This window comes from Pieris rapae, chromosome 21 (genome assembly GCF_905147795.1).
Source record: "Pieris rapae chromosome 21, ilPieRapa1.1, whole genome shotgun sequence".
Lineage (NCBI taxonomy): Eukaryota > Metazoa > Arthropoda > Insecta > Lepidoptera > Pieridae > Pieris > Pieris rapae.
In genome coordinates, this window is record NC_059529.1 from 4,869,014 (window position 1) to 4,886,712 (window position 17,699).

At 31.9% G+C, this 17,699-nt stretch overlaps 2 protein-coding genes across 2 annotated transcripts; one reads left to right on the forward strand and one right to left on the reverse strand.

Moving 5' to 3' along the window:
• The first annotated feature begins 1,013 nt into the window (after positions 1–1,013).
• LOC111003500 (leucine-rich repeat and guanylate kinase domain-containing protein) lies at positions 1,014–15,452 on the forward strand. The gene is made up of 18 exons (XM_022274029.2): positions 1,014–1,139; positions 1,992–2,231; positions 2,537–2,699; positions 2,817–2,955; positions 3,424–3,636; positions 3,706–3,907; positions 4,785–4,959; positions 6,091–6,276; positions 7,429–7,588; positions 8,060–8,177; positions 9,107–9,235; positions 9,925–10,082; positions 10,399–10,466; positions 12,970–13,086; positions 14,104–14,247; positions 14,524–14,597; positions 14,966–15,049; positions 15,264–15,452. The coding sequence occupies exons 1-18, from the start codon at positions 1,014–1,016 to the stop codon at positions 15,450–15,452; spliced, it is 2,685 nt and encodes an 894-aa protein (XP_022129721.2).
• On the reverse strand, positions 15,232–17,409 carry LOC111003501 (26S proteasome non-ATPase regulatory subunit 14). Its single transcript, XM_022274030.2, has 4 exons — positions 17,252–17,409; positions 16,944–17,136; positions 16,711–16,867; positions 15,232–16,227 (listed from the first exon to the last, which is right to left on the reverse strand). Exons 2-4 carry the CDS (start codon positions 17,119–17,121, stop codon positions 15,627–15,629), a joined length of 936 nt encoding a protein of 311 aa, XP_022129722.1. The 5' UTR covers positions 17,122–17,136; positions 17,252–17,409; the 3' UTR covers positions 15,232–15,626.
• Between the last annotated feature and the right edge of the window lie 290 nt (positions 17,410–17,699).

Sequence of the window (17,699 nt, forward strand, 5' to 3'; positions counted from 1 at the left end):
ACCATACCGAGTTTTTTTTTTTAGTTTTTTCTTCACTGTTTATACGAATGGGCAATGGCACTATCATTACATTTAATTATTTATTTAATAGAAATATTTTGAATATTGATTTCTTACAAATATCAAATTGTCATATATACGTCATTACATAGCTGTCAATATACGTCAATTACATAGCTATCATTTGCGTTTTATTATTCTTTTTTGTTATACCACGTTTTATAGTGACTGACGTTTCATGTCAAGTCCCACGGGAACGCTGTCCAACGGGATAAAAAGTATCCTATGTCCGTCTCCTGGCTCTAAGCTACCTCCATTCCAATTTTCACCCAAATCTGTTCTTCCGTTCTTGAGTTATAAGTGGTGTAACTAACACGACTTTCTTTTATATATATAGATTAATTCTAAACTAAACTTTGTTTTTGAAGGTTTCACTTCTACCACGTGTGAATTGCATATATGTCTTTTTTATTATTTTGTGAAATTTTGTAATATTATAAATGATGTAGATAATATATTTTATTTATTTATTTATTTATAAGAAGATTTACAGCACAATACAAAAATAAATGAATATATACATAACAACATGAGCCAATTAAAAATCTTCACAAATAGTTCATTTTATATAAATATATATAACAAGAAGGTACCTAGACATATCAAAAAAAATTTGTGTTAAACAAAACAATAACAATAAACAGAAAAACAGAATTTAATTTGTTGACAATGAAAATGAAAATGAAGTCAATACATTTCATTCATCCTGGTTAAAATAATTTTGTACCAGAGCTCTCCTTGCTATATAGTTTATATTAACATTCTCATATTTTACTAATTTACTAATAGTATTTTACCGATTTAAAAAGCAATCAAAGAGAACATTTGATATAGATTATATTTTAGCTATCTTGTCAGAGTTTGACAACTGACACCAATTAATTTTTTGGCGCATTTGTAAGCTACTACAGACTACGCAACGATTATCTCTGGCTCCGGAGGACCATGAACTAATGAAATGTTTTACTTTAGATCAAAGATTCAAAAGTTTTTCTTTACCATTAAAGAAAATATCGGTGCCCGTATTTGATCCGTCCAAGTTTCAGAATAAAGATGAGGAAAGCGAACTAATTGAACAGGTAAGAAAAATTCCCAAAAGTTTTTTCGTTAAAATATTTTAATTAAGACCTTGTTTGGATAATATGCCATTGTTTTCCGAGTTATTGTAGGGACAAAAGACTTATATAAAATAAGAAGTAGAATATTTATGTAACTCAATAATTTCGGTTAGCAAGAAAATGTTGGCTGTATTTTATGTCATTAAATAATTTTTCCAACATCTGGGATAGACGCTTTAATTTAAAATTTTAATTTGTTAACTTTACTAAAACTTTATTGAATATAAAGAAATTATTTCTTTTATTAGTTCAGCGCTCTTCTATTACTTGATGTTATTTTTGGACATTTGCCGAATTTGAAACTTTTTCGTCTTATTTAATTAGTCGAAATAATGATTTGTAAAATTACGTCGCATCGATATCAAATATGAGCCTCATTTTAACAGTTTTGCGTGCCATATTATTTTTTGCCTTTTATAATACAAATTATATTTGTTTCAGTCGGTATTTTTTTTTCATGGTCTAAGTAGTATAACAAGCATAGATAGTTGTTTCCACATATTTGTCTGTGAATGCTTAGGATTTTATGACGGGTAAAAAACCCTGATACTTAACATATAAGCCACTTCTTCTCAGAACAAGGCCTCCTGGTAGTTTGTGAACGGATAGCGTAGTCTTGCTCTTGGCGAATTTTGTAAACGTTTTTGACATTCATAAGCATGCCCTAAGACGCATCTATACTGAATAAACGAATTTTAATTGATTGATAAGTCTTGTTTTGTGTTATTTTTTGTTTTTTTGTAACAAACGAGTTTATTTAACCAATTAGAAACCTAATAATCTAAGTAGTAGATCTTTTAATAAAATCCACAGTTTCCGATAAACGTGACGTCGCTCATGAACGAGGACAAGCTGTGGGGTTGTTTCTACAACTTTCCGGAGTTATATGACGAAATCTATTCGCCTCTTGTACGTGTGAGGAATGTAGATGATATTCCCAAAATTGAAGGTGGCATGCTTACAAGGGACCTCGTTTGCACCTGCTTAAGCTATTTAAAACGATCACCTATTTTGGGCGACTACGTATGTATTAAATTGGATTTGTCGTCCAAGGTGAGTTTTGAAACTATTTACTTACTTTTTAACTCTCTCTTCTTACTTTATTTAAATAATTGCAGGAGTATAACTTTTAACACGTGTACATTACTTATACTTCTTTCACACACACTCTTTTTTTTTAAATATTGATATTATTAAGTTATCAGTTATAGTACAAAATGGTATTTAAGTACATCATCAGTTTTACGTATTACAATTTGTTCTATATATATTAAAGTACTTAAATTTGAGGGGAAACACAAAATATGTTTTATTTTGTAGTTAAAATGATTTACGCATTAACTCCCTTTGTTTTGCAGTTTCTTACTAATATCGATGTGTTGAAACATTACAAATATTTGGTTTATTTGGATTTATCGTCCAATCATTTAGAAGATCTTGGCGTTCTCTCTTTTCTTCCATATATACAATACCTTAATGTATCCTTCAATAAATTTCAAGCCGTATTGGATTATGAAACACGTATGAAAATTGAATTTATTTATTAATTAAATTTTTAAAATTAAAAAATATAATTGATTAACCTACCCTTGTTAATTGGGCGGAAAAAAATTATAATAATATTCTATATATTTTCAGCCCAATGGTTTTTAACTGAAGTGCATTATAGATATAATTCTATTATGAAAATACGTGACTTACAAGCTTTCTGGTCAATAACGGTCCTTGACCTATCACATAACAATATTAAAGCTATAACTGGATTGGAAACACTTAGGTAATATAAGTGTAACTTGTATATGGATTATGTATTTATTTGATTACACTTCGCACCTAAGCATATATATAAAAAGCACGTTACTTAAGTTATAGGCAACGTACGGCCTTATTGCTAACAAGCGATTTCATTTAGGAAACTTTATATTATTCTTGAAGGGACTTCTTAAGCATCCTTATGCTTTTAAAGTCGATGAAACGAAACAGCGACAATAAAAAAAGACAGACATATAGTTTCACGAGATTTAACGAAGGAAGAAATGAGATAGGAAACATTATACAGTGTATAAACTTTAAGTCTTTGTTTTAAGTGTAGTTTAGTTTTACTTTTGACATTAGTAAGCAAGATATTAACCGTTACCATTTAGAGGTCGAAACTACGTGACTTATCTAGTCTTAGTAATTTAATGAAATTATTATTTTTGTTCCTAGAATATGCTATATGAAACTATTTTAATTTTTTATATAGATATCTTCGCCGACTAGACCTATCCTTCAACCATATACACAAAATCGAAAACTTAAATAATCTCCGCTTACTTTGGCTCGATCTTTCTTATAATAACATTTCTGATTTTGAATTCGATGATAAATCTGGACTCTGGACGTTACTTCACCTGGAATTCTTGAATATTAATGAAAACAGTCTAACATCTATGAAATTGTTCTCGGGATGTAACAGGTCAGCAAACTCCAAAATCATTTTGATAATTCAATATTTTTAGATATTGCTCCTAAATCTTGTCCATAGACTCCGGGAAATTTACGCTAGAAATAACCGACTAAGTTCCTTATTGGAACTGGCAGTATACATGAACAAGTTGCGCCGCCTGACCCTCCTTGACCTCCGGTCCAACCCCATCTGCTCTGTACCTGGGTATAAAGATGTCGTCATCAATACATTTCCCCTTTTGATTTGCTTAGATGACACAGAACTCGATCCTATTGAACAGGTACTCACAACTTATATATCATACGTATACACTTTTAATTCAGTCGTTAAATAAGTTATAGATTAATCATTTTGTCTGAAGGTGGATTCTGTTAAGTTTAGGGTAAGATATAGCGAAGGCTTAGCGTAAATTTTGACCCTTGGTCAAGGCTGACCGTCTACTTGCCTATTACAAGAAATATTTTATCACGAAAAAGACACAACAATCCAAGACCAAAAGATTATTACAGTTATTTTTAACTTAAACATAAGTTTATAGAAACAGACTACTATTAATTGAGTAGTGGCCACTATTTGCGAAAGTTTTTTACAAATATGTATTTATAATTTTTACTAAAAAAAAAAAATTCGGATCTAAATGGTCGGCATACAGCACATTGGGTGCCGAATACTCGGATCCGAGGGATCGATGGCAATGGTTTAAAAAATGAACGGGACGCTCGCACGGATACGAGTGAGAGGTACCGCTACTATGCACCCGCTCCACTCGCATCCGAGAAAAGAGCACTTAATAATATTTTAACTGTATTTAATCGATGTCGCAACTTCCTTTATGGATCGGAACCCCTTCTCGCGTAGAGGCTTTTTCTACTGTTTCTCAAAGTTTAAGTTTGAATAAAATTGCCTCTCATATCATTTAATTTAAAAAAACCTAGCAATAAAATAATGTTCGATTATCCTGTGGGGTATCGTATATATAGGCACATAACAATATGTAAAGGAGAAATATAATTAAACGACCATCTCAGGCAAGTCTTGGAAAACGACTCATTATTTAATTCATTTTAAATAAAATGCTAGCGTATGCGTGTATTTATTAACGCGGAATCGCTAGGCACAGGTGGTAAAAGATAATGTATGGACAATCTGATTTGCAGAGGACACGGAAAATGAACATGAATCCCAATGTGTTTATGTTCGCCTCTCGTCGCCTGATGCGGCTGTTGTACATAGAACAGCTCTCACGGTCTCGTGTGTCACCTTACAACCCTCCAGCCGACACCACCGATGTTCCCTTGGTAGTTTTGGTCGGATACGAAGCTGTTGGTAAAGGTAAGCATAACAAAAACAAACATAAACATAAAAAAAGTGTTTATTTTTAAAACCTTTTAATTTTTATTACAAACCTTAACACATAAAACACGTAATAATATAAAGAGAAAAGGAAATGTTTGAAATCGTCTTAATCTAATGAATTCATAGTCCATAAAAATTATAATGGATGCAACGGGCAGCCTAATCTCTAACAAGCGATCTCTTCCAGGCTAACCTAGTAAGAGAAAATCTAAGCAAGAAAAATGATGAGTAAAGTACAAAAAAGAAACTTCACTGAAATTGACAATGAATGAAATGACAGAACTTATCTATCTTATACTTCCAGCAAAACCACAGATTAGATTCCAATTTATTCATTTAAAATATATTTGAATTTAGAATTGAATTCCAGAAGCAATCTAGCTTTATAACCTTTCAAAGACAGACTGTCCAAGACCCGGGGTTCTGATGCAGCTTTAAGATAGTGTTTGGCATCACGCCGAACAGTGACCCGTAACTATAATTTATCGCTTGATAACTCAATAAACAATGTAGTAACTGGATACTGTGGCGTTATTTCAAATTCACTACTAAATTTTTATGGTCTATGTATAGCATTTTAAATAACATTCATTACATACTTCTATAAGTATTTCATTAGAATTGTTTTTTAGTAGAGTAGTACGTTTGTATGTAAGCGTTTGACAGCTGTCTTCGTGGTTAAGTTCGTACTTGGTACAAATTGAGTACTATGAAGATAACTCTTTCGTCGACAAATTTTCTCCAACATCTGAACTAAGCCTCAAGGTCAATTGAAAGTATATAAAGTAAACTTTGAGCATGCTGTTCTGTGTGCGTTTTGAAAATCTAAACTAGAACTTAGTTTACATCCGCCTATACTAAAATCTACAAGATAAAAAACTATTACAAAAGTATATAATATGGATCTCCAAATATTTTGTTTAAATTTTTCAAGTGTAGCATGGCACTGGTTCCATACAATTTCCTTGCACACCAAAACTTAAAGATAATTAAATGATAGACGAAATGGTATAAGGGAAAAATTTTCCCCGTAAGTTAAGTAATATCCATCTGTCTAGGACAGGTTCACGCTTGTTAGATTCCAATTACCAGAAGTTTGTTTCGTAGGCTCGTTGGCTCGTCGCATAGCAGCAGAATGCAGTTCGCATGTAGAATTATCTGTGAAGCATACAACAGCGTTCTATCATTCCCAGGGGCATTATAAGCAAGTTACGAGAAAACAGTTTGATGATATGTTGTTGGATGGCCAATTTCTAACGTACAGTGAGATGGATGGAGAGTCATATGGTCTAAGTAAGTTAAGAGTTTTATGAATTTAATAATGTACATAACTACCAAACTAAAATCACTTTTAGGCAGATATTTGGTCAATATCGAAATGGATTATGCAATCTGTACGTCATTTAATTCATAATTGTTTAGTCAAGCCACATCTCATATATTTAATTGAAATATGGGGTACAGCATGCAAAAAAAAAGTTTCTAAATTACAAACACTACAAAATATAAATATTTTATTATAGAACAGGGTCAAACGGGCAGGAGCTTCAACGCACTCGCGAGCCTTCTGGCACTGAGTGTCCATGGGCAGCGGTATCACTTAACATCAGGTGCCTCCTATTACATAAGAAGACATTTTCACTTAGACAATGGATATTGAATTTTGCTAATAAAAGCCAAAATTAATGATATTAGTCAAATAAATATTAATTTAAAAATATAATTCAACTTCCCGAAGTTACGGAAATTTTACCATTATTTAAAAGTTAAGAGAACCCAACGAACTGTAAAAACTTAAATTGAGCTGAAATAGTGCACTATCGTCGCTGAATTAATACGACTTCCGTAATCGAGTTTAAGGTCCGTTTGTTAAACTTCGAGTTGATAGCTAATCAAATAACTTAATTCTTCGGCTCTAGAGTATTCAGTCCCGCTTTTTATCGTTGCTACCTTTTTCTACAGTTTGCGATATGATTCGAGAGATAGTGCGGAATAAATGTTTTTACACAAAGAAAAAGAAAAAGATATTTGGAAAATAGTGGCAACACTGTTGCACATAGTATTGTCTTTTATTAACGTAACTTTTACACATTTAAAAAATAATTTAATCCGTTAAAAAAGTGTTTTTCTTTAAACACTTTTTTAACGGATTGAAGTTGTATTATTGTAAACTTATAATTATTTAAACCTAATTTTAAATTTATCGTATAATATAAGTTTACAATAATACAGAACTTCAATCCCTTAAACAAAAAATTTAAGAGTTTTTTTTTAATTACAATATTTTAAGAATTAACGTTTAATAAAGGGTCGGGCTATTGACTGATACACATAATAATACCTTAAAAACGTTACGAAACTGCTCCAAACGAGGTAGAATCTCGCTTATAGTAGGGTACTTATTGTTTAACTAAGCACAAAATTGTGGGACAACGTCCTGTACAGGTCGCGAGGAGGCATTTGTAAGAGACGGCAAGGTTAGGGTTGTCACAATGGACCTTCTAGGCGCTTTAATGCTGAAATTGCGAGGCTGGCAACCCTACTTGATATTAACGACTTGTTCGGATAAACGGTCGCTAGCTGCAAGGCAACTCGAACGGAAAATGTATGTAACATTTTATTTTTCTACATTTGCAGAACTGCTAAAGAAAATTATTGGTTTTTAAACTTTTGCCCTATAATAAACGTCTGGCCCGTTTCAAAAGCTGATTTCTGTATGAAGTATGACGGAATCGCCAGCACTTAGGACGAGAAAACTAGTAAATCTTAGAGTAATTTTGCCACCATTTGTCTCACAGTCATAATATCCAAACTCAATAATGATTTTTTTTCCACGCGAACCGAAGGTTACGACATGAGCACTAATAGAGAGAACTAAATCGAACTTGCATACAAACACGTCGTTTTCGCTTCTGAAACTTACAGAGTAAACTCTGTAACAGGGCTAATTTACTTTTACTTTAATTTTTCTTAAGAAATCTGTTGCAATGTTGTAAATTATTCTTAAATAATGAGAAACACTTAAAATGCTTGAATGTTTATCCGCTTCGTGATAATATCGTATGAAAAATTTTAGCGCGAGAGATTTAGCAAACGAAGACATTATATCAAGTACTATGATGGAGATATCAACTCTACAAGTTTTACTTTCTGGACGAATAATTATTAATGGAGTCATCAATGAAATATTACAGGTAAATATAAATACATTTACAGGTTTGGTGTATGAAATGCCTATAAAAAATCTAAGTTGTGATCACTGACATATCTGAACAATTTAAACGGTTATCATTGTACAACCTAGCAGTGTTTGTTTGTGGCTTAGCAAACGGACCTACCGTTTGCTAACCGTTAAAATGGAGGAGTAGCGGCGGGACTAGATGAATTAACTTGATTATTATCGCAAAAGCTAAATAATAATAATCACGAAACAGATACAGAAATCTGAGGCCTGAGCAATCTGTAGCGCCTGTGGTTTTAATACCTGATGGTCTACTTTATTCCTCAAAACTCAATCAGTAATTTTACAATTGAAATTACAGTCAAAACCGTTACAAGATCGTTTAGACTTTAGAACAACATACCGGTTTTATTGAACAAAAGGTCCCGGCTGAATTGTATCAGGAACTTAATAATAACGTCATCAGTTTTTATGAATAAATATGAGTACTAGTCCCTTTTTTTTACCCCCAACACGGCTGGTCCCCGTGGGGAATTAGACCACAACCCCCCAAATGAACCTTAAATGTAAAAATAGGGGAGACCTTTGCCAGTATGCACACAGAATCAGTTATCATAGAATATCAACAAAAAACAATAACTATAATGTATATTATATTGATTCTGATATAAGGCTATAAATAAATAAATAAAATAATGAGTAGTCCCTATGATGTAGTTATAAAAGATTTTGACTGTGTATTGACTTGTGTATTTTTGTGCTTGACAAACAAATTTTTGACTCTAAGACATTTTTACAATGTTCTCCTTTCGTGTTGTAGTCTTAATTGTAAAACTGATGTTGAAACATTTAAAATAAGACGTCACACAAAGTTGTTTGTCTGTCTCATGTCATGCCATCAACAGTATTATGTAATTTTTCTATTAAATTTCCCCAATTTAGGCGATACCCGAGGACAAAAGCCAAAGTGAATTCATAATCGAATCAGAGTGTTCCCTCTTGATGGAAAGCGAGTCCAGACACGCCCGTAAATATAACAAGAATGTCAATAGACTGACTGTGTTGACGCCAGTGAGTATACCTCATTATGTGAGAGCACGGAAAGTGTGACCACTATCGCGAATGTTCGTTTATAAGAAAAAACTTAACTTGTTAATGTAGCTCAGAAATCCGACCGATTATAAATCTCTCTATCCGAGATGGGTATGAAGTGCATTACAAAGATATCGATATTTAGGTTTTTTTTAATATATTATAATGATCACGGACATTATTATATGTTTTCTATACCTATCGAGACATTCTAGAATCTAGACGAACAACATCGTTATTCGTATCTATTAACTAAGTTTTTTTTATCACATGTCAATTCTCACACAACAATCACCACAATATATGAACCAAAGAGTTATTATAATAACAGATTTTAAATATTGAAAAATAATTATTCTTAATATACTAAGGGCCTGTTTCACAATGTCCGGATAAGTTCCAAATAAGCTATTTGTTACTTATTGGTATGATAAATAGTATTTTTGCGTTTCACGACTGTCAGATAGCGCTATACGTGATGAAATTCGAAGTATCTTATTTGGAACATTTATCTTTCGAATAATTTATATGTTGCATAGCTATTTGGCAGTTTATCCATACATTGTGAAACAGGCCCTAAGTCTTTGTTGGGCTACAATTTTTTAAATATTAAAGCGATTCAATAAAGAAAATGAAAAGTATTTAGAATTTATATTTTTTTATTTTAGAGTAGCTCAACTATAGGAAATTCCTGTAAGAGTGAACAAGATAAAAACAGTATTGTGGGCTCCAGCATTTACTCTTTGTATAAGGAATCCCAGCCCATTGATGAGTACACGAGCGATGTCTATGGCACACAATTGGCGGAACGTGGACCTTCCAAAACGTATGGCCCCGAATTAATTTCATACGGTCAAAGGTTCACAGTTAAATTAGGAGTGTCTGCCTCAATAATAACCCGTTGAAACGCCTTTTCGTTCAGAAACTGACTGACTTCTGGCATACATTTGGAATTATTGAAGTTCATATACCAAAATAATTTGTTAAAAATGTTTCTATAATAGATACTTTAAATATGATGACTTATCATAAACAGTCATTTTTAAACCTTGTAATTCAGAAAACGTATTTATCAAACACTGTCAAGTTGTTTTAATGGTAAAAAAATTTAAATAAATAATTTTAAAATTTTCTTGTTTTAGAAAACCTAAGATACCTAGTAGCAGACCAAAAAGTTTTGAGAACACAAGATATCGTAGAAATTGGAAAGGTTAGATAAATGATTAGTGATAATTGCATGTTGGATTAAGGCTGGAGACAAAACCATTTTCAACAGGCTTTCTAACGAAAACGTGACGTACCAAACTATTTTTTTATGAAAATGGCCATAAGTATTAGCTTATGTCATTCAGATTCAAATTCCTTTCGCGATAGTGGGTCACGCCTATCAAAAAGTGATTTTGTTTCAAGCCCGGGTCACAGTCTTGTATTTATTTTATCTTCAAAGACTTGGATAATGTAATAAAACAAGTAGGTACTGTTAAGGTTTATATTAAGAATTAAAATGACATTGCCATAGATAATAATTCTACATTAATTAACATTGTTATAATGTACCTAATTAAACTTTATAAAGTAAACTTAAAGCTTACTAGCCGTTAAAAACAACAAAAAGAACAGATTAATACAAGTATTTGGTATCTATCGTTGAAGACTACAATAATGACTGCACTCGAAAAATGAATGAGGACCTGGAGCGCATTGCTGCCTGGTCCCGTAGAAACGCACTCCTCTTAAATCCAACTAAGTCCAAATTTCTAATAGTCGGCACCAGAAAGCAAGTGTCTGATCTTTCGAGGCTAAGTCCCACTCTTCTAGTTAATTCTTCACCTATAGTTCAGGTTCAAATGGCTAGAAATCTGGGTGTTGAATTTGATAGTCATTTGAGGTTTGAAGACTATGTGTGTGCGTAATTGCTTTGCTGCAATTGCTTGCAATTGTTACCGACACAACAGGTTTACATTAATTACTTTTTATGTTTATACATTATTTATTATATTATATTGTTATATCATATTTATACATTATATTTTATTATATTATGCTATACTATATTATATTATATATATTATATATATTATATATATATAAGACTATTTATTTTTAGTTTATTGTTCTATTTAGATATTTTAGGTAAATACATTACCTACGCTCTTGCGGTGTACGGGCCTTGTCTAACTGCTAAAGCACAACGGTTGATCCAGAGGGTACAAAATGCACGCCCGGTTTTGTGTTACCATACCACCTCGCTCACATGTCACCCCATATTTGAATAACTTAAATTTTCTCACAATGAAAGGTCGACAAAAATTGTATTTGGCATGTTTATTGTTTGATGTGGTAAATACTGAACAACCTGAGTATTTGTACAAAAAGCTCCTCTGGCGTAGTAATGTCAACAAGCAACAAATAAGGAGTTGTACTCCGGAGTTCGCCATTCCCCAGCATCGGACAGCTTCATTTCGTGGGAGTTTTAAATATAGTGCGACGAAGTGTTGGAATGATATCCCTCCTCCGCTGAAGAGTCTTAAATTAAAGTCTAATTTTAGTCGCAGCTATAAAACTTATCTATTAACTCAACAAAAATCCCACGAAATCTAGTTTTTAATCCGCCAAAAAAAAATTGTAATAATAAAACTTAACAATTATTCTTATTTTAACTTTCAAATTTCCCTATATACTTCACACCATATTACACAAGACTTGTTACCGATATTGCTAATTCTCAATAATACTATTATTATCATTTCCTACTGAGTATTAATATATTCTTCTTTTTTTCTTTGCGATTGAGGCGCAAACTAGCTGATGTGGTCTCTGGCAGAATGACCAGCGCTGTGGAACACTCTGCTCCTCAGCATAATGCTGAGCCAGGGCCATTTACAGCCACAGCACACACGCAATATATGCTTGAGACGGACCGAAGGGGAAAAGGAAAAAAATAATATACCTCTCTTTATATCTTTTATTTAATTTTTTCTCTTTGATTACTGCTGGTTGTGTATTTATGTGTGTGTGTTTTGTTTGTATGTAATAATGTAATAATATGTCTATGTCTATGTCTAATAAAATATTTAAAATGAACTGACATTCATTAAGTGAGTCATAAGTATTATTTATTGTTACAAGTAAGGCTCAAGTGACATTTTGAGTTACACAAGAGGTTTGACTTTTAATATTAAGAATTAAAATAACATTGCCATATATAATAATTCTACATTAAATAAAATTGTTTTAAAGTTATTTAACTTTACAAATTAGAAAAGCTCACTAGTCATTAAAAAAAATTAAAAAGGGAGGAGTAACAAGTCAGTTAGACCGTATTTATTACTTTGGCTAACTTTGACCCGCTATTATGAATAATATCCGGATGAAATGATTAATTTATCATATTGTCTAGTCAATTTTGTTATTATATATAATGACCAGTCATTATGTATAATATCTATTTAATCACTGTGACTGTAACATATATATGTGTGTGTGTGTATTAATAATAAAAAAATATATATCTGAAATATGTCGAAAATAATATAATAACGCATAATTCAATCCCGCCCTGCATCGTAACGTTTTATCCCCCCCCCTCAAATTAGGTACGTAATACTTGATCCCCACCCATGGCACACTAAAGCATAAGAAAACACATTTACATTTTATATTTATTCGTTACCTTTTCTTAATGAATACTTCTCAATAATGATTACTTTCAGGTGGTAGTAGGAAGTCTTCAAAATCAGTTGCATTTACGTCACCGGAGAACACAGATTTCACAACGGAAGAATCGGACCCATCGGGATTGTTTGTCGAACCTGTGGCCCAAAAGGAAAGTACGAATTTAGCCATAACATTTTATAACAACTTCGGTACATCCTTGTACAAGAATTACTATAGAAAAGTATTTTAAAATGAAATCACAATAGGAAGTTAATTATTTTTATAAACCTCACATTTTGGAAATAAAATTAGAATAGTGATATAATATATGTACTCAATATATTACTCATAGCACTAGTCTATTTTCGAGAGTATTTTAAAAATATATAAATATCCCTTTTATTAAAAAACGTGTGGCTCTCGGGACTGCCGCGGTAAAGTTATTGCATACCATTTTTATCAATTTACGCAATTAGTTTTATTTATTTATGCAGTATTATTTTCTTTGATATTAGAACAGATCAGCAGAAATCAAGCAAGATCCCAATATTGAAATAGTTTTTTTTTCAACCTTCTAATATTTAATTTAATATAATGATCTTTGTTTATGTACCTATGAACCTAAATCGATCTGAATAAAAGGCTATATTGTTATTATTCATTCAATTTACCACTCTATCAGACTCAGGCCAACACTCTTATATACTCTGTCTCACTCTAACACGTATTGGCCGCACCTATCACATTACAGCATTGTGTGTTAGGTTTATTTTCGTTACGGAATTTCTGAAGCCCGCGTAATATCTTTGCAAAAGCTTAAAAACTAAATCTATTAACTAATTGCACCTTCTTAGTACTATTTTTGTCAAATTAATAAAAAAATATTTTAAAAATATTTAAAAAACTCAGGTAACTTTTACTAATAATGGCTTTGTTTGTTATTATATGTTGAATATATGTTTTGATCTACCAATCAATCAATCTTTTAACTGTGCTTTATATTTATGTTTATATGTGTATTCCGTTTTGGCTTTTGTGTGTAATATAATTATTTGGATATTGTTTAATGATTAGCTGTAGGAATACTTAAATAAATAAAATAAATAGTGATGACGTTGCAATTTGAAAGAGATGGATAAGTATTTCAATTAGAACAGCGCAATTAAACTATATTTTTTACATATTTTCAGTGGAAAACGTTTTACTAACGAATTCTATAAGCGCTAGAGTAGTACGATCCCATGGCGAAAACGATTCACAGGATTCGGATTTATGGTTTGCATTCCTTGCCGAAAACGGTTTGGCACAGGCGAGCGAAATATTTTCAGAAGCATGTGGGTTTTGTACCTATTATTTTATTAAACGTACGGCATTTCTACATGTTTGATATTGTTTATGGTATGGCACCTATATTCATAATTATACTGTTAAAGTCCATAAGTATCATCACCCAATATTTGCTGAGAATGTAGGTAAGACAAATTGAAACGTATTACCAAGTATCTTTGCCAATCTTGATTTTTTTTAACGAAAGGGATGGGTTCTCCCTTGGGATGCTCCCTTTGCCATATCATGTTTATGTTATTTTAAAATTCATCTAATTATTTCAGATAATGCAAGGAAACGTGAGAGTAGGTTAGATGAAGGCGATTTCTTCAAAATTCAACTGGATAATTATAAGGAGGTAATAATATAACTTTACTGCCTATATCTCATATAACGAGCTCTGGGTAAAATTTTTGGCGAAAAAATCTTTTTTTGTTGGTACAGGCTGATTATGTGAGACAACCAGCCCTAGCCATACAACTTCAATTAACAAGCATATATTAGAGTACATAAGAACAATACATATTTTTTTGTAAGAAAGCCAATTGAAAACAGCTCTTAGCACAAAAACATTGCAGCCAGATGGAACCTTTCATCTCCGTTACCTAGCCTAGGTTACTGATTTCTAGCATGGTCATTTAAGAATAATCAGGTCTGAATGAGCATCAATACTGCTGTCCTGAACTTTACATTAACTAAAGCTTTCATCCCGGTTACTCTTTTTAGATACCAATAGAAACATTTACAACAACTCTTAAAGATGATTATGATGAGATAAATCGGACATGCCCTGGACTTTTTTGGGATACTGTAAGTAATCAGGGGTCTAATCATTTGTTTGGTGTAAATTGTAATACATAATTCTAAAATTAAATTCTCTCAATCAGTATGCAGATTTAACTAATTTAGGCCTAATACCAAATTACCCAAGCATTCCATAAAACTAAATGATCCTACCAAATGTGCAGTTACTATAAATATATAAAAATGAACAAAATTAAGTATTACTTTTAATTTTTCATAGGTGAACATGGACAACAATGAAGTAGCATTTGCAAAAACCAAAAGGATTATTAAAGATATTGTGAAGTCTCAGAATCACTTAAGGCCACTTTTTGATATAGATTTTACTAACTTGACTAACTATCCAAATATGGAAGAAAAATTGACTGCAATTTCTAGACAAATAGCACCTCAAAGGCTTTTCTATTAATAAAATCCATTTTAAAATTGAATTTATTTTACTTCTGTAAGGACTTTAGTTTTAATACATAAGTAAATATTCTGTGAAAAAAATTCAAGAAATAAAAATAAATGAGGCTGTTTTTCTTACTGTGCCAATGCATTATTTGCCTTTAGAACTTAAATACAAAATATCTTATAATAATCATTTGAACACCATTGTATCAAGCATGGCGCCTAAGCATTGAACAATGTTGTTTGCCATTAATACATCAACTTTCTCTTCTAAATGTCTCTTAGGGTCTTGTTTGCCAACATTCTTGATTGCCAACTGTTCTGGAGTCATCTTTTCTTCGTCCTCCAGAGCTTTGTTGTAGTTCTTAGCAAGTTCCAGCATGTCTGTTACTGTTGTTTCATTGATTTTACAGTGCTCTTTATAGTCTGAAAGTGTAAGACCATCCATCCAAGACTTTTTATGAAGGTTTAAAAGCATTTTTTGTTCCAACTCATTCTTTCTGTAGTTTATGCTGATTGAGTAATAATGTCTGTTAAGTCCATGGATCAGAGCCTGCACAGAGGGCTTTTGTAAGTGCCCAAGGTTGGAGGTTGTTTGCCTGGGCTCCTGTCCAAGGACCATCATATTAGGGTTAATGAGACGGAATGCATCAATGACTACTTTTCCCTTTACGGATTGTATAGGATCAACAACAACAGCGACAGCTCTCTCAGATAAGGCTTCAAATGATTGTTGTGTGTTTATATCAACACCAGACAACCAACAACCAAATCCAGGATGAGAATGGTACCTAAAAAAATAAATGACTTAAGTTGTATAACTGCATTCAGTGAATTGTTTTAGAATAGTTTCATCACTGATTTACAGGAGTGAAGATCAGTCATAATTTTTTATAACATTTAAATATAAATCATTAAAACAAAAACACAGCTTTAGAACAAAGATACAAGGCAATCAATACTTGTACATATTAATAATTTATATTACTAGTGAAAAACTTTCACATTATGTAGGATGTAACATCTAAATACCTAATTATTTTTTGGTTAGTAATTTAAAGATTCACAATGAAATAGAACTTTAAAACTTATATTGTGGTTTTCAGCTTCAATAAAACCAACACCCCTAAAGAGTTTTTTTTTAGTAAATACTTAATATGCAATATAGAACCGATTTTTGATTAAATTCATAATTTATTGTATACAATAAACAAAGACTTATTAGCCTATGTATAATATTTTTATACCCATAATATTATACATTGAAAACTTACCATCCAACAACCATCTCAGGTCGCCCAGTCTGTTTCAACATATCCAACATTTTTGCTTGAAAAACTGGATCTACTGCTTCTACAGAAACACCTGTTCCAGTTTGAGGCATGGCAAACACATCGATAACGCGTACTGTATAGTCATCGACGAACTCGCCTGAAAAGTAATCACACATGTCTATTCAAAGCATGTGTTACACACACAGTAAATATAAATTAAAATATCTATTTACCTAGCATCAAACCCATAACTTCCATGGGCACTCCAGCTCGGCCATGTTTAAGCATTTTTAAGAGAGCCAGCGAGGAAATATACACCTGCTCAGCGGTGTCTACCACGGGAGCATCAGTAGGAGGCGGTGCTTGAGACAGACCCGCCATACCACCACCGAGACGTAACAAGCGATCCATGTTTCAATATATATACTGCAATAACATCAAAATAAATAAAAATTGCAAGTCACAGCGTTGTCATTTTAAAAGCCGCACATATAGTAATGGAATGCCTTATAAATTGTCATATTTAATTGGTAAAGCGTACTTTTCTGTAAACTTCTTGAATTGATGTCGTAAAATAAATTAAATGATATGAATTTGCAGTTTACACACGAATGTTTAAAGTTATTTCAACTTATGCTATTGAGATTTGAAAGGATGATGAATTAAAAATTTAACATGTCTAATGACAGTTGACTTGATAGTTATACAGACAAGGAATAACATATTACTGCAACAGTTAAATTCATTCAGAATAAAGTAAAACTTCGTAAGTCTGTGAAAGTATGTTTTCCACAGAGGAATAGCACATAGGAACAAGAACTAACTTCATGTTCCTTTATTTTTTTAAGACCATGATCATGCATAGGAGATAAAACAATGAGCGACTTTTAGCTTAATAGTTATAGTATTATTCCTTTATAAATAATGTTTCGTAATATAATATCTTATTGTTAGTGTCTTGAGTTGATGATATTTTAAAATTTTTAGCA

What these genes read in the sequence shown, in the direction of transcription:
- LOC111003501 (XM_022274030.2), bottom strand. Translation starts at nt 17,121, where the DNA reads ATGGATCGCTTGTTACGTCTCGGTGGTGGTATGGCGGGTCTGTCTCAA. An exon ending in AGTTATGGGTTTGATGCTAG is followed by an intron (nt 16,868 to 16,943) that starts GTAAATAGATAT and finishes ATTACTTTTCAG; the next exon opens with GCGAGTTCGTCGATGACTAT. An exon ending in CCTGAGATGGTTGTTGGATG is followed by an intron (nt 16,228 to 16,710) that starts GTAAGTTTTCAA and finishes TTATTTTTTTAG; the next exon opens with GTACCATTCTCATCCTGGAT.
- LOC111003500 (XM_022274029.2), top strand. Translation starts at nt 1,014, where the DNA reads ATGAAATGTTTTACTTTAGATCAAAGATTCAAAAGTTTTTCTTTACCA. An exon ending in TCATCAATGAAATATTACAG is followed by an intron (nt 8,178 to 9,106) that starts GTAAATATAAAT and finishes TCCCCAATTTAG; the next exon opens with GCGATACCCGAGGACAAAAG. An exon ending in GAACGTGGACCTTCCAAAAC is followed by an intron (nt 10,083 to 10,398) that starts GTATGGCCCCGA and finishes TTCTTGTTTTAG; the next exon opens with AAAACCTAAGATACCTAGTA.